The sequence below is a fragment of the Protopterus annectens genome, chromosome 1.part1 (genome assembly GCF_019279795.1).
Source record: "Protopterus annectens isolate FY-2018-M chromosome 1.part1, PAN1.0, whole genome shotgun sequence".
Taxonomy (NCBI): Eukaryota; Metazoa; Chordata; order Ceratodontiformes; family Protopteridae; genus Protopterus; species Protopterus annectens.
The window spans coordinates 1,883,556,932-1,883,572,702 of NC_056726.1; the positions used below are offsets into that span (position 1 = coordinate 1,883,556,932).

Below are 15,771 nucleotides of genomic sequence, written 5' to 3' on the forward strand. Positions count from 1 at the left end.
CGATATGACACTGCACCAGGGACAACTCATCCTCCTCAATGCTCCCAATCATAGGTCAGAATATGACTAAGGGTGGATAGGAGAGCCCTATAGACCCAGTCAATAAAAAAGTACTGCATATTCCTTTTTGCATTTTACTACATGTTCATTTCACATTTTCCAACTTATTTAAAGTATGCCATTTAATTTCTTTAAATTTACAATCTTCTACTCTATTATTTTTATTATTATAACTGCAACAAAAATCTACTAACTTTCTGGATATCTGACTGAATTCTAAACTTCTACAATTCTCCAACATCAGCATATTAAAACTGGTGGTATTCACTGATGGTATTATTGAATCCAGGTTCTTCTGCAGTTATTTCCAAGATTCCCTGGACCTGCAGAATTTGCATTATACTGGACTATGAACCTATCTAACTCTAAAAAGGCAGAATCTGTGTGCCTTCAAACATCTGTAAAACCAGCAACCCTTCTATAAGTCTAAGTTTCTCAATCTTCAACAGATCCAGTTATCTTTTTATGAGACTAAGAGGACTCCATAAAGCACCATTTAAAATGCTTCCTTATCAGGTTGAGGCCCTCCAAAGGAGATATCATCTGGACAGAAGCCTACTGAGATGGTCTACTTGTCACTAGACTAGGCTATGACACAAGACATCAGTACAGAGGTAGCAGGATTACTCCCCATCTCCCTCAAAATCCAAGAAATCTGGAGGTGTGTAGTTTCTTTTCTATTCACTGGGGGAGCTTTCTCTGATGTGAAAAGCCGAGCCATTTAAGGATTAATTCCACACCAAGCAGACATATATAAATGGACAAAAGTCTATGATAATCAAAGACAACAGAGGCCAGGATAAACTTTGGAAGGGCAAGTGTCCAACCCAAGGGCATCTGTCCTTAAGAAAAAGAAGGCAGCTCATTCTGTCAGAGGAGGTAAGGTGGAAAATAGTTCCCTCCATAGATTCCTTCACAAGGACAGCTGGAATGCCCCAGAAAAAAGGGGGTTTGACATAATGGTTAAGGTCTTTACATCACACATACAGGGTACAGGGTTTAATTCTCACCTCTGGTTGTTAGCTAAGCTTGTAACAGTCTGCAGATTGATAGCCTAGTAATTACCCACAAACCTACAAAAGTCCCATCAACTGGAGCAGCAAAATATATGGAAAGATCAGATCTCTCTCAAAAATGTCTGGAAACTACTATATGGCTTTGAGATCTTACTTGCTTCGCTGAATGCCTAGTCATCTACGTGACCAGTTACTATTGGTTATACTCAAAAAGGGTTAGGATGCAAAAAGTATGGGTGTGGGATCAAGGGTAGGAAAACCAATGCCTTTTAAATTCAACACTGTCAGGCCTTAGTGGGACTGCCATGACTGTTAAAGCTTTGTGCTCTCTGCCTGCAAAATCCTTGGATATTAATTACTTGGGCTTCTCCATCCTGAGTCTTCCACTTCAAAGTAGCAGACCTGGTAATTCCCCTAAATTTTTGTGTTTTAGGAAGCCCTTCAAATTGCAGGTCCTCCCCTGGAATGTCTTTTTATTAATCAACGCACACATTGCTCACAGGCGGAAACCTTGTGGCTCATCTCCAAAAGAATAATGTAGATGGTAGGCTTTTGTTGAAATGTGCCTTTTGCAAGCACACTTGCCAAGTCATTTTTTTTTTCTGGGAAGATATTTCTGGGGGCATCACAGACCTTAAACATCAGCAATCCACAGAATCTGAACTGAAAAAAAAAATCTCACAAAAATATGAAACACTATAAGGAAGAAAAGGACTGGTAACTAGGTATGCACCTCAAAGAAATCAGACTCATGAATGATCACTTCCTGCTTACAAAATGGAAATAGTACACACTGCTCTCCATTCCAGCCATGCTGCATCTAACAAACTAGATTAGTGCAGTAATCTAGTATCACTCTGGGGATATGCATAAAGACAAAGTAAAACCAAAAGGCAGTCAACCACCTGTAATGGATTCCCATGGACAGTGAATCATACAGCAACGATGGCCATTATGACGCATATCTAAAGAAAGTGAACAATACTGGCTATGTATATCTGTCGCTCTTACCAATAATGAAATGCTGCAGACAAATCAGCAATGGTCTTCATATAGTAGAATCTAGAACAAAAGCTGCTGTTAAAAAAAGGGATAATTAGTAAGTCATATAAAATAGTGCATGATAACTACAGGAACCAATCAAAGAAGGTTAGAAAGGACTAGGAAGAGAGAGATTGGATGAGCAATTCACAAAGAAACAATGTGTGAATATATGTACGGCTCACAAATATGCAACAAAGTCTAGAAGATTTAAGATCTTTGCTTGGAAAAGTGTTTGCATAGGTATTTTTTATACCCAAAGCAGACTCCAAAGAATTTTTCCTCAGGTAGACTGCAAATGCTGGAGGTGTGATGTAAAAGAAAGCGGTAACTGGCAACATTTTTGGGGGAATGTAATGAGTTGTTATACTTTAAAAATTCCTTGCAGATTACTATGTCAGAAATACTGTAGTACCAGTAATGACCACCACTGACCAATTTGCAATGCAGCCACACTTGGTTGCTTCTTATTCTACTTTCCCACCTACATCGGACGCAATCGCTTCAGGTTCAAAATGAGGGAGAGGGGTTTGGTATAATGGTCAAGGTCTTTACCTCACAAACACGAAGTACAAGGTTCGATTCTGACCTCATGAGGCTTGTGACAGTCTGCAAACTGATAGCCTAGTATTTACTTATGAACCTATATGAAAATCTCTCAAGGCTAGTCTTCACATTCCATGAAAGGTCAAAGCAAATTTCTGTCTTAGTGGATTATGTTTAACTGCAAACAGATTACTATATCTGCACTGTTTAGTTAACAAAAACTTATCACTAAAGGACATCTGTATACTTTGCATATCAAAGGCAAAATTACCAAATTGATGAGGAAGTTGGTAATGTCATAAAGACGATATAAGTATGATGGAGACCATCTAAACAAACAATTGTATAATTAAATACTTAAAAGAAAAAGAAAAGGCATCTAGAGTTTAGTCAGTTTTTGAATTCTCAAATGTGTCCAGTCCCACCTGAAAATGATGATGTACTCAGACAGTCATTGTTGGAATCTGTAGTTTCTGTCTTTATCTCTGTGATAAGCTCCAAAGTACCAAATTCATTTAATCGAAACTAGATGAAATAAAAGTGAGAAACCATAGAAGACTGATGTCAGACTTGATAAATTACAAACAAAAACTAGCAGAATAAAACCATTACAAATACTTTTAAAATGATATTTTTTATATTAAAAAGTTCAACATTCTTCTGTATCCAGCCTCCGACTGCAGAGAAATGGTACATAACACACACAAAAACACAGACACAAGCAACCAAAATGGAGGTGCTGTGAAGCAACATATTTTACAAGACACCTTAGAAGTTGAACGCAACTACACCACATCTGGTGCTGTAGGATTTCTCAAGATAAAAGCTCAAACACTACTGAATAAAGTGAATTAACTGAATTTGCACTACAAGCAACAGATTTATCAGCAATGCATTTGATGTAAACACTGTATAATGTGCTGGAATAAAAATGCATCAACAGCCAGGTAAGAAAGAGCCAGGCATTTATCAGCAACTCTAGTTCAAACTGCAACCCAAGCAACAGATGGCTTGCAATGGAAAGAAGAAAGTGAGCAGAGTCAGTCAAAAACCTCCTGGAGTCAGACAACAAAATAAGATGCAAATCAAGGGACATTTTGCAAAGTCAGACACATTACACAGTAATGAGAAATCCCCCACTGTTTTCACAACCTCGCCACACTAACTTTCTTCAGAGCTGCATACATGGCTCCTGCAAACAGTCAACACACATGAGTATCACACACCTAAACACACACATGCAGTCATTCTGCTTTTCTCTCTGTTTCACACACGCACATCTCTACTGCAAACAAAGGAGTTGCACACAAACATTATATATAAAGACAGGCAAGCATGCACACACACACATACACACTTCACTCTGCTATACATATCGCTCTTATCAACTTAGAATGTTGCTAGAACAACAGGTTTTGCATTAACAAGCTTTTTGTGAAGGACAGAAAGCCTGAAACTGAAATGCCTGTCATTACTCAGTGAATTCTGTCCTCAGTGATTTGCCACAAATTTTATGAACAGGGAAAAATGAGCCAAAAATCTGGAAATTCTGCAAAAAATCTCGACATCTGAGAGCCATGTTCTGTTGTCTCTGATGACAACACACACAAACAAACATCAAGCAGACAAGTCTCCGCCTCTACCATCTTTCAACAAAGAATCCTGCTGCTACACATCACCAACAACTAAAGAATAGGAGTCATTGCTCCTCGATGGCCATAAGGTCTGAACACTGTAAGAAAAGTTATAATCTCATCTCCTTTACAGGCAAATCTCCATAGAATATCAAACTCAATACAAATCTAGCATTCAGAAAATGGACCACAGTTACAAGCTCAATAGACCTAAGCCTCGCAGTTGAGACCCTTACCATTACGCTTAGTAACATTCAAAATAGAATTTATAAGGTTCATAGGTATATACTAGGCAAATGACCACCAGGGTCTAAGCCTAGCTAGACAACCCAAACCAAATGCATCCCCTGGTAACATGTGTGCCTTAACGGGGGGTGGGGGGTGGGAATATGTTTGTTAGGAAATATACTATTGGCCTCAGTCTGTAGGAGACACAGGGGCAAACCTGAAGATAAATTTATGATCACCCATCCAATGTTAGGTAGGGAATGTTTACTGTCAGCCTCTGTCTATAAAAGGTACTGGGGCCAACTCAGGGATGAATCTGAGATTTCCCATCCAATGGTCATGGTTTTGTTTGAATAGGGCTAAGATGGACTCTGCTTCACATAGATGGGGAGCCTATTCCAGAGCATTAGGATCCTTTTGAGTTACATATCTATCTTGCCAGAATGTTCCATTTATGTTGCAAGTAAAGTTCATATCCCTGGATCCAGTGTTTCTGGTGCTACTTGTTTTGCGGATGTGCAAAACCTCCATCAAGGCTGGACCTATAGATACTTTATATGCCAAAAACAAACTGCTTCTCAACAATCTGTAGGAGACAGAGTACAGAGACAGGGCTCTAAGGCAGTCTGTATAGGACAGTGTGTTAACACCCTGGATTCTCTTGGTGAGGTACCTCAGTGGGCGTTTCAACTGTTGCACATGCCTAGTGAGGTACATGCTGAAAGGGGCACTGTACTCAATGATGGTTCTAAGGGACGAGTAGAGTGGTACTATAACTTCCTTGGACCTGAATGTCATACCCTTACTGATAACTTGGGTGATATAGAATGATTTTCTTACTACACTGGCTACATGTTGGTCAAAGGCCAGATTACTGTCTACATATGTACCTAGACTTCTAACTACTGGGTCAACTGTAAGGGGTATCTTATAAATGGCGTAATTTGCCTGGGTAGAGGTTTCCCCGAAAGGCACTATAATGCACTTCTTTGCATTGAATTTTAATTTGTGGTTTTGGCACCAGTCATTTACCTGTTTTAAACCCTCTTGCAGGATGTTAGTGCCATGGGGGAATTTATGATAGCTCCCAGTTTGCAGTTGTCTGTAAACATGGTGAGCCAGAATCCCCTCACATTAGCCTGAACTTCTAAGAAGTAGCTGCCAAACAGGAGAGTGCCCAGCACAACGCCCTGTGGTACTCCTCTGGTGACCTGCCGCTTGGTGGAGGTGGTCTCACTAGTCCTGACTTCTTGGATCCTATCTGTGAGGCAGCTGGCAAGCCATCAAGTTATGTAGGGATTTATGCCTAGCTCAGCGAGTATGTCCACAACAACTGGGTGGGGTATTGCCTCAAATGCCTTAGACAGGTGATATGCACTGTTTTCCCTTCATTAACCACCTCCTAAAGAAGCCTAGTGGGTTAAAGTAGGCATGATCTTCCTCAGACAAAACCAAACTAGGTGGGTCCAGTGTCTGTAAGTTGCGAATGTCTTTGTTTATCATTTCCATGATAATTCATTCCATGGCTTTACAAATTAGAATAGTCAGACAAATAGATCTGCAGTTTCCTGAGTCAGCTGATGGTCTACCTTTGTGAAAAGGGATGACCGTTACCATCCTCAATTCGCTTGGTATTTTAAGGCAATAGTTGATAAGTGACTCAAGTAAGTAGTCTGGATAGGTCGTGTTTCAGGCTACTTTAAGAGGCAACCTGGGATACTGTCTACCCCACTGAGGCTATGTTTTTCACATTAGTGAGCGCCACTATAAGCTGCTCACTGCTGATAGTTGTAAGATGGTGGTATGCTGGCAGGGATTTTACAAGGGGGTGGCGGGGGGGGGCAGTGAGGGGTAAAGTTTGAGCTGAATTTGTCGGTCAGCAGATTGCTATGTTACTCTGCTCAGTGAAGGTGGTACCATTTACAAACCAGATCAGTACACTGTTGTGTTAACTTTGATGTTTCAGACATAGCTGTAGGTGGTCTTGTGCTTGTCTTTAGCCCGAGAAGCTAACTATTTTGACCTTGCAATTAGCCTTGTTGGATTTAATTAGTTCTCTTAGGTTCCATTTGGTTTTATTAGTGACCACTTGTCATTATGAGAGTTGCTCTATCTGACTTTGGACATAGATTATAGGTTCATAGATTAGTACTACTACTACTAGGCTAACCACTCTTGCGAGCCATTTTAAGCCTAGCCAGTTATCCCTTGTGAGACTCAAACCCTGCACTTTATGTTTATAAGGCAAACGCCTTACCATTAGGCCACCCTCTCAACCCATGACTTTTTTCCTTTTGTTATACCCCTGTTAAGATTAGGATTGGACCAGAGTGGCTTGTTTGTTTTTGGGCTTACTTCTGGTACATACTGCATTCTCTATGTGCGTCTCAGGTCATTTATGCCCACATGGACTATGACAGAATCATACTGGTACCTGTGGTGTAATGACTTGAGTGCTTCTGTAATTTGGCAGATCCTGCCTCCAGATAAACAACTGACCATAATGTCCTCCTTGTCTCTGGTAAGTAGGACATCTGTATGTCACACAATTGAGTCCCCTATGACAAGAGTCCTGGTAAATTCTTTGCTTGCTAAATGGGCTTTGTTTTTGGGGGTCCATTTGATGTAGGCTTATGAGAGGCATTTGGTATTACTTGTGGTGTATGCTTTAGAGATTGTTGAGGATAGGCATTGTCGTTTGTAAGCTTAGGAGGTCTCTGAAGTTTGGGGAGATTGCTTTTTAGTGGCTCAGCATAAGGTGGTCTATGTGGCAGACACCATATGTGGTGGATATAGTGTGTGTTCTTGACAACCTTGTTTGTATGCGAGATTTGCCTAGTACTTACCAGACTTTACAAAACAAAACCAATGAATAAGACATGAAAGAACAGTTGTGTAAAATCTTACTATAACCACAGATGTCCTTCTCTTCTATCTTGCAGTATTCTTTACATATGGGAGATTCTCCACCCAAGCGGCCCGATGTCAGGCCAGCATACAACAGCTTTTAGCTACTGCAGTTACGTGGGACATCACACGTATGGCCTGGCAAATGTCAGCCATAAAAGGACATCTGTACATACAATCCTCAGAAAAGAAATGCCCCAGGAGCACCAGTGCAGGCAAAGAAGAGAATTTGCCATCCACGGAAAAAAAAGGTATGGGGGAAGAAGGGAGGGTAGAATATTGCAACAGAGAAGAGTTATGGTAAGATTTTACACAGCTATTCTATGTCCTGCTATTCAATGCTGCAGTATTCTTTACATACAGGAGAATATTCAAAGCTTGGTAAGAGCCCTGGGAGGAGGAAGGAACACAGGAGCTTTCTATAAAGCCATGAAGAATGGCTCTAGCAAACCCAGCCCTGGATCTAGAAATATTATCCAGCTTGAAATGCTTGGTGAAAGTATAAATAGAAGAGCGAATGGCAGCCTCTAAAATGGTGTTAGCATCCAAGCCTGTAAAGAACATACCAGAGGAAGCCACACACCTAGTGGAGTGAGCCTTAAAAGGAACAGGAAGACTCTTATCATAAAACACATAACACAACAACATTGCCTTAGAAATCCAAGGGGATTTGGAAAGAGGCTAACCCAGTGCCCTGGGATGAAAAGAATCAAAATGCTGATCAGACCTTCTGATAGTCTTAGTTTTACCCAAATAAAATCTGAGTTATCTATGCACATCCAAGGTGTGTAAGATCCTCTCACTGAAGGATTGAGGAGAAGGGAAGATAGTGGGCAAATGGATAGACTGAATGCAAGACCACTCATTCACCACCTTGGGCAATTCAAATCTCAAGGAGGTGGAACTGGTTTCCTGGGAGATTTAATGAGAAGGACTCTATCGTGGCTATCCTAATGTGGAATTTGCCTTCCACACCTACACTTGCCCTTCCTGGATGACATGAACTAAATAAAGAAGGCAGTAGCAAAGAAATAAATCCCCAACAGGCACTTATCTGAAAGCTGGCAGCAACCAGCTGAATTAGGCAGCAGACCTTTAGGAGTCAAGCATTCCGAATGGCGGCAGAAAAGTTTTGAGGATTCTAAGTGCGGACGTCCTTTTATGGTCGTTTGCCAGGCCATACGTGCAATATCCCACTTACCTGGAGTAGGTAAAAGCTGTTGTACGTTGGGTCATTTGGGCGCAGGATCTCCCATATGTAAAGAATACATGAACATTCAATAGTAGGACATCTAATTGCTCCTCCAAAACTTGGAGATAGATATCCTGTCTTTACTCAGACAAATCCCTCTTTATGCTCCAAAAGACACAGACAACTTACATCCATAGTTCATACATCACTGTAGAGACTTATCAATTCCTCTCTTACATGTATATGTCTTATGCAAAACATCATGAAAAATACCCGGAAATCAGCCCAAGTCAAATGCTTACCTAAGCAAACCAAACCATCTACAATATCACATTTCCATGCTGTCTCCACAATACGCACCCCTAGGTAAGATACTTGCAGAAAGTACAATTGTGTTAGTTAACTTACCATAACAGCATATGTACAAACGGACCACTGTTGCAGTAGCCTAAGCTATATGTGTTGTATCCTGCCAAGGATATGACAACCAGCCACAGTCCGAAGCTTTAGGGCACCTTCCATGTACTTTAACCACTGAACAGCTCAAGAAGAGCAGGATAAAGTCAGTGGTTAAGGTGCCAAAACTTCAGACCATACTTGCATCAGATTAAGGGAGGCTACTGTCCAGTCTTTTAGGGATATGCTAGTAGAAAAAGTAAATAAAAATACACACACACAAACTCACACTCTGGCAAAAGTACACAAAAGAAATGAAGGGAGGGTGCCCCTTTTGCTACAGTGATTTATTCAGACATCTACCATTAAGGTAAGTTAACTTATACAATTGTACTATGCACACCATTAAATCACTGTTGCGGTAGCCTAAGCTACATGGGTACATTACCAGAGCTTAGAAAAAAAGGGGGGATGTCAAGAGTCAAGAACCCCCTAGAGAACAGTCGTAGCAAAACCTGCTCTGAACCTGAAAAGAATCTAATTTGTGATGTTTTGTAAGTATGCACCACTGACCAAATTGCTTGCATCTAAAATACTTTGAATCCACCCCTTTAGATAAGGCCACAGAAGAAACCAAAACCCTGGTAATAATGGGTAATGACCTTACCTGGAAATGGCTTCTCATGGTGAGACCAACAAAAAACAATAAACCATTTAGAAATTGCCTGTTTTAATACAGATTGTCCCTTTTTCTTACCTTCACAGGAAAGTAATGGTTGATCTTAACTTGTAAAGATTTCAGTCACATAAATAAATTATCTGAGTTGCCTGTGGACATCCAGAGTATGCAGACTCCTTTCTCCATTATTTTTAAATCTGGAATATGGTCCCAGTTATTCTCATTAGGGGTAATACAGTGGATATAAAAAGTTTACACACCCCTGTTAAAATGCCAGGTGTTTGTGATATAAAAAAATGAGATCACAATAAATCATTTCAAAACTTTTCCCACCTTTAATGTGACCTATAGCTTGTACAATTCAATTGAAAAACAAACAAATCTGTTAGGGGGAAAAATATAAAAAATAAAAAAACATACAAGAGTTAAGTTCCTGTTGGAATTTGGCAGGGTCAAAGTCTTTCTTGTTTCTGACTTTTCTGAGTAAGGGTTGTTGAGGATTGATGGCTTTTTGCTTAACTATGTAAGTGAGAAGGTGGTCCCTTAGGTCATCAGGGAGCGTACCAGCAGTGTACAGTTGAGAGTTACTATTTACGAGTATCCAGTTGAGTATGCTTTCTTTATGGTTGGGTTTACCTAGCCTGGTAGGGATAATTATGATTTGCGTAAATGCATGCGGGTTAATGTGGGTAGAAGGGGAATCTGAAGAACAGGTGCCCCAGTCTATGCTAAAGTCTCCAAGTAATAGGGTCTCTTGTGGGTAATGACATGATAGCCAGTGTAGGCTGTCTTCGAGTGTGGTTAAATTATTGCCAGGGGGAATATACATACAGATGATGTTGATACATTTACTTTTGTTAAATTGCAATTCAGAGGCAAGAATTTCGGAGTTATTAATTTGAGGTGGTTGAATAACACTTAAGGTTACATTCAACTCAGATTTGTAGAGTATAGCTATCCCCCCCCCCACTTCCTGGAAACACGATCCAGCCTGTGTATGTTATTATATCCAGGTGGTAACACTTCATTGTCAGTTGTGTTAGGTTTTAACCAGGTCTCAGATAGACAGAGAATCTCAGGGGAGTGGACAGCTAGGAGTGCATGTTATGTACCACATAACAGTGGTGTTTGTCTGTCTTTACCCATAATCGTCCTGAAATAATGTGGTCCTTGAAGGCTGTCAGGGAATTTTGTACAGCCAACATTTCTTTTTGATTGATATGCAGGTGCATTTGACTTGGGTTCCATTTGCCCTGAATGCACTGCCCTGCCAAGTGAGTGCCCCATGCATAGTCTGATGCATCTGTTAGGGTTTGGGCAGCAGAGGGTAGAGTGAATGGGAGCCCCTTGTTGTGGTAGCAGGCCTCTGCCCACCAAAGGAACTCTATCTTTATGCAAGGAATTATAGGAATCATTGATTCCAGGTCCTGAGAATGTTGACACCATAGACTTTTTAGATACCACTGTAGTTTCCTCGTATGCAGTCTTGCATATGGAATTAGAAGAATGCAAGAGGCCATGAACCCCAGGGCTTGCAGGATTTTCCTTGCAGATAGCTGAGTCTTTGTGGCCAGTAGTTTGAAGTAAGCTGTCAAATAAATGTGTTTCTCTGGCATGAGGTAAGCCATCTGGGAAGTTGTGTTCAAACTTGCTCCCAGGAATACAATTTGTTGGCAGGGTACTAGATGAGATTTCTTTTCGTTTATGGTGCACCCCAGTGAGGTTAGAAGTTTCTTTACAAATGCCAGATGTTTTAGTAACATGCCCTGGCTTTCTGCCTGAATTAGACAATCATCCAGGTATGGGTATATTTGAATATTTCTTTGCCTGCAAAATGCATTGACTGGAGCTAGACACTTTGTGAATACCCTGGGCACAGTAGATAAGCCAAAGGGAAGTGCAGAGAACTGATAGTGCATGGAGCCTGCTCTGAAGCGTAGGTATTTCCTGCAAGATTCCCTTACTGGAATGTGCAGGTAAGCTTCCTTTAAGTTGAAGGTTGCCAACCAGGCATACTTGCCGAGCATAGGAAGCAGCTGTTGAAGTGTTAACATTTTGAATTTTGGGATTACCAAAAAGGTGCTTTAGAATAGAGAGGTCCAGGATAGGACGCCAGGAGCTGTCTTTTCTGGGTACCAGGAAAAGTCTTGAGTAAAAACCTTGTCCCCTTTCTTCTGCTGGGACAGGCTGAATAGCCCTGATACTTAGAAGAGAGAGAACCTGCTGTTGAGCCTCTGCCCACTGATTTGGGGATAGGCCTGGCCAATCCTTTGGGGTTGGTAAGGTGTGGAAATGGAATCTGTATCCTTCGAAAACTATATTTAAAACCCATTTGTCCTGGGTAATGAGTTCCCAGTTTTTTTGCATGCAGGGCGATCTTTCCCCCTAAGGGAGCAGGCAGTTGAGCAGGGCTTAGAAGGTTTAAGATTCAGTCATTGTGACATTTTGCCATAGGGGGGTGTCTTACTACTTCCAGCTTTGGAAGTGGGAGCCCCCCACTGCTTAGGCCTGTGAGTACCTTGAGACTGTAGCCTAGGTGGTCTGCTGTTCCTGGGTTTGGACTGAGAAAGCCTGGAAGAGACAGGAACGGACCAATTCTTAGAAGGCCAATGCCTGCTAAATCTAGAGGCTGTACTTGCAGGAAATCTTTAACAGTTTGCATAGATTTAGCTTTTTCCTCCATCTTTTTAAAAACTTCTTCTGCTTTGTTGCCAAACAGGCGGTCTTGATTTAAGAGCGTATCCAATAATTTAGCTTTAACATGATCTGGCAAATTTCGGTCCTTAAGCCAAGCATGCCCTCTAAGTACAGACGCAGTGACAGCAGCCCTGCAAGATGCTTCTAAAGAGTCAAAACCGCTTTGCAAAGTATGTTTACCAAGTTGTTCAGCAGAATGCATTAAATCCTGTAATTCTTTATTTTCAGCACAGTCAGGAATCAACATAATTTTCTGTTTAAGTAGTCCCATAATATACTGCTGATCTTTTAACATATGAAACTGGCAGTTTAACGCCCTAGTGGCCAAAGTAGCAGAAGTGTATACCTTCTTACCCCATCCGTCCAAGGCTCTGGAATCTCTATCAGAGGGGGTAGGGTTTTTGGCAGTAGTAGCCTTAATGCCTTTACATCCTTGGGAAATGATCTCTGGGTCTGCAGTAGGATTCTTGAAGAGGAACGTGTGAGAGTCACGTACTCTGTAATACCCATCAGGCTTCCTGGGAGTTGGAGGTAAAGTGTATGGGGCCAGACTAGATTCCAAGGCATCATCTACAATGTCCAGGACAGGAGGGATAGATAAAGGCCTGTGCTGAGGGAGAAGTAAGAATTCCCTAAGCCTCTTTTTGGAGTCAGGGCAATCCTGGCTTTGCCAATGGAAATGCTCCCTAAGAGTGTGCAAGTTTTCACCAAAAGAAAAATCTTCTGGAGGGGAAGCAGAGGGAATGGAATCCTCTGCATCAGAATCCTCATAGGTAGATAAGGGCAAATCCTGATAATCAGAAGAAACAGAAATTTCAGAATCCTGATCAGAAGAATCCGAAGGAAAATCAGTTCTAGGTCTCTTAGAGGGTGAAGGCTGGCTTCCCCTAATTAAAGTAATAAGGTCTTCAGCCATTCTTATCATTTGTTTTTTAGGCACATGGGCCTGACCATGCAGGTTTGGACATCGGATTTCTAGGTGCGAGTCGAGTTTTAGGCCTTGAAGAAGATGATGTCAGTGTGAAATTCAAGTCAGCAGGCCTGAATACACCCTGAGAAGTCAGTGCCTCCAGACCCATCCAAGGTAGAGACATCTGCAGGTTCCATAGTCGAAGAAGCATCTCGTGGCTTACTGGACTTCGAATTGGTCTCAGTAGAGGCCTGCGAATCTGAAGTAGCGGGTATTAGGGGCTGCAAAAGCGCCTCACTGAGTACCGGCGAACTGGCGACTAGCTTAACGGAAGCATCGTCGACAGCTTTGGACCTATGCAGTCTGTCTCTGTCTTTATCTATACTTTTTTTGCAATGTCGGTAGTCGGATGGCTTACCAAAGCCATTTCTGGATAGTTAAACAGAGTACCAAAATAATTTGCTGCAAAAAGAAACCCAACGACAAATAGTCCGGGGGATGAACAAGGCACAAAACCGACAGCACAGGACATCGTGGTCTAGGCCTAAGGAAGGAATGCAGTACGAATGAAAATCTTTGTGAGGTATTTGCTTTCCACAGGTAATACAATTGTTAACTTTTACTGACATCGGTCAAGAGCAAGAAAAAGGATCCCCAGTGGGGTACTTAGCTTTTTTGAAGACTTTGGTTCTGAAGCTCGAAAACAAAATTTTCAAGGAGTCGGCCTTGCGAACTGCTTCTACTTTGGGTACCGCGCGGCAAGAAAGACTGATGTAATGGTGTCGGCTGCAAGTTTTATACCCCTGATGACCTGACATCATGGAAGAAGTGACAGCATCCAACGCAGGAATCCAAGACGTTGATATTCAGGCTGGCTGAGGGCTACCTGTAGATAACCCAAATGTAATGACTGCAACAGTGAAACACGAAGAACATCACTATCCATGCAAGACGGACAAACAACTACAACCAGGTCAGACAGCGTAAGTGTAGTCCACCAGATCCTCCAGGAACAGGAAGGGGGCAGGAGGGTGGGAAGCAAGAATGTAGGCGAGATGGACTACAAACATGGAACGTTATGGTAAGTACATAACTTCTTTATGTTATGTAGTCCTATCTCGCCATAATTCTTGCTGTATGGGACAGCATCCCTAGCATCCTAGGTGCCTCAAGCGAAGAAACTCTTCAGCACTGTGGACCCAAAGGATGACCTGTCCCGGGAGGCCAAATCCAATCTGTAACGAGTGACAAAGGTATGCGGTGTTGCCCAAGTAGCTGCTGCACAAATGGTATCAATTGGAAGCCTAGATCTAAAGGCACATGAAGTTGATACTGCCCTTGTTGAGTGGCCTTTTGCTTTGTTGGGTAACTGTTTGCCAGCAGTCTGATAAGCAAAGGAGATGCAATCTGAAAGCCATTTTGAGAGGGTAACCTTAGAAACAGGCAAGCCTTTCTTTTTGTCCAAAAAGGAAACAAATAATTGATCTGATTTTCTAAATTCTTTAGTCCTGTGTAGGTAAAACCTGAGAATTATATGGACATTTAACTGGTGTAGCCTGTATTCAGATTTATTAGAATGATTCAGAAAAAACACTGGTAGCTCAACAGTAGTGTTAAGATTATGCTCTGAACATAACCCTTCCTTTCTTCCCAGGGTAAGTTCTAAGTGAGATTCTATTCTTGTGGAAAACAATGTAAGGAGGTCGAATAGTAAGAGCTTGTAATTCTGAGACTCTCCTAGCACAAGTTATAGCACTAGAAATAGTGTTTTCCAAGACAATAATTTCAGATCCGATTATGAAGAGGGTTCAAAGGGGGAAGAAATTAACGATGTGAGAACTAAGTTTAGGTCCCAGGGTTCAGGAGGTTGTTTGACTGGAGACTTGAGGAAGAGGACTCCCTTCAAAAAGGTTTTGCACAAAGAGTGGGACATGATGGGATTTCCCATGCAGCTAAAATGGTAATTATAGAGGGCAGCTAATTGAACTCTAACCGTAGCAGCCGCGGCTCCTTCATGAAAGATGGACGCAAGGAAGGATAAAACAGATTTTACAACAGATGTATAGGGATCTAATCCTTGGTTTACAGCCCAAATAGAGAACCATTTCCATTTGCTGGAATATAATTTCCTAGTGGAAGGCTTGTGGGAAGAAATCAAAATGTATTTGACTGAAGGTGATAGGGAAACACACCTGGCTATTCGTGGAACTGGAGCAGCCATGCTGTCAGTTTTAGGGTCTGGATGGTAGGATGGAACTGCCCCGATTGATGAATCAGGAGGTCTGGAGATGGTTCCAGAATCCATGGTTCCTCCAAGAGGTAGGGCCACAGGAAGGGAAACCAGACTTGACGAGGCCAGTAAGGAGCAATGAGGATTAGGGTACTCACAGTTTGGCTTTCTGTATCACTTTCGGAATAAGAGGAAAAGGTGGGAAGGCATAAAGGAGTCACGGAGGTCAATTGTG

General features: G+C 41.7%; 1 protein-coding gene across 1 annotated transcript in view; it reads right to left on the minus strand.

Moving 5' to 3' along the window:
* The window catches only part of LOC122812929 (lethal(3)malignant brain tumor-like protein 4), a 2,410,392-nt gene that overhangs the window by 2,191,093 nt on the left and 203,528 nt on the right, over nt 1–15,771 (minus strand). The window contains exon 3 of the mRNA XM_044084994.1: nt 3,089–3,188. Within this exon, the coding sequence (XP_043940929.1) occupies nt 3,089–3,188 (100 nt within the window). The remainder of the gene's footprint in view (nt 1–3,088; nt 3,189–15,771) is intronic.